The sequence below is a fragment of the Phalaenopsis equestris genome, unplaced genomic scaffold (genome assembly GCF_001263595.1).
Source record: "Phalaenopsis equestris unplaced genomic scaffold, ASM126359v1 Scaffold000276, whole genome shotgun sequence".
NCBI lineage: Eukaryota > Viridiplantae > Streptophyta > Magnoliopsida > Asparagales > Orchidaceae > Phalaenopsis > Phalaenopsis equestris.
Window position 1 is genome coordinate 685,859 of NW_018164718.1, and position 705 is coordinate 686,563.

General features: G+C 38.2%; 1 protein-coding gene across 1 annotated transcript in view; it reads left to right on the forward strand.

Annotated features, from left to right (window-relative positions):
* Window positions 1–450, forward strand: part of LOC110024790 — a 5,720-nt gene extending 5,270 nt beyond the window's left edge. Inside the window, exon 5 of the mRNA XM_020724948.1 lies at window positions 248–450. Coding sequence (XP_020580607.1) covers window positions 248–450 — 203 coding nt within the window. The remainder of the gene's footprint in view (window positions 1–247) is intronic.
* The last annotated feature ends 255 nt before the right edge of the window (window positions 451–705 follow it).

Consider the following 705-nt stretch of genomic DNA (forward strand, 5'->3'; position numbering starts at 1 on the left):
TTTATATTTCGAGCTCAAAAAATGTGTTCATGTTCAGCTCGTTTGCTTAACAAGCTGAACACGAGCTGTTCACGAAGTGAAAGCTTATAGTGGTTGGGTTGGAGTCATTGCTAGGGGTTCAAGCAAAAGGTAGAGCTCCTATTATAACTTGTAAGGAGGTTGTATCGACAACCCTCTAATGCTCAGTGCAAGATGTTGAGTCAGACCTTTCAATCTTCAAAATTTTCAGGTTTGTCTTTAAATGCAGTGTTATGGGCTTTGATGGAGTCTTGCGGAGGCTTGCATCCATTAGGCATTGAAGTTGCTTCAGCTGCGGACTTAACAACAAAAATCTCTAAGCCGACTGGTGACAATCAACAACTAAACGACGATGATGGTAGACAGTTGATCGATCTTTTAGGTCTTTCAGAGAGATTTGCAGGGGACGACCGATGTCTTTGGGCCTCTTGAATGTCAAATGGATGAGGTGGTCAATTACTTTGTGCAGACAACTAATGATTCTGAAGGTGGAGTATTGCGGGAGTTGTTGGCCTATGTCGAGTGACATGCATCGATTTTAGGTGATTTAAACTACATTTTAACGTGAATTTTACTTATTATTTTTGTTGATTTATCAAATATTTATACTTGAGAAAGGCTTTTATTTATGTTGTGCATATTATAGGTGTAGAAAATGAACATTTTTGAACAAGAAAATTTAATGAA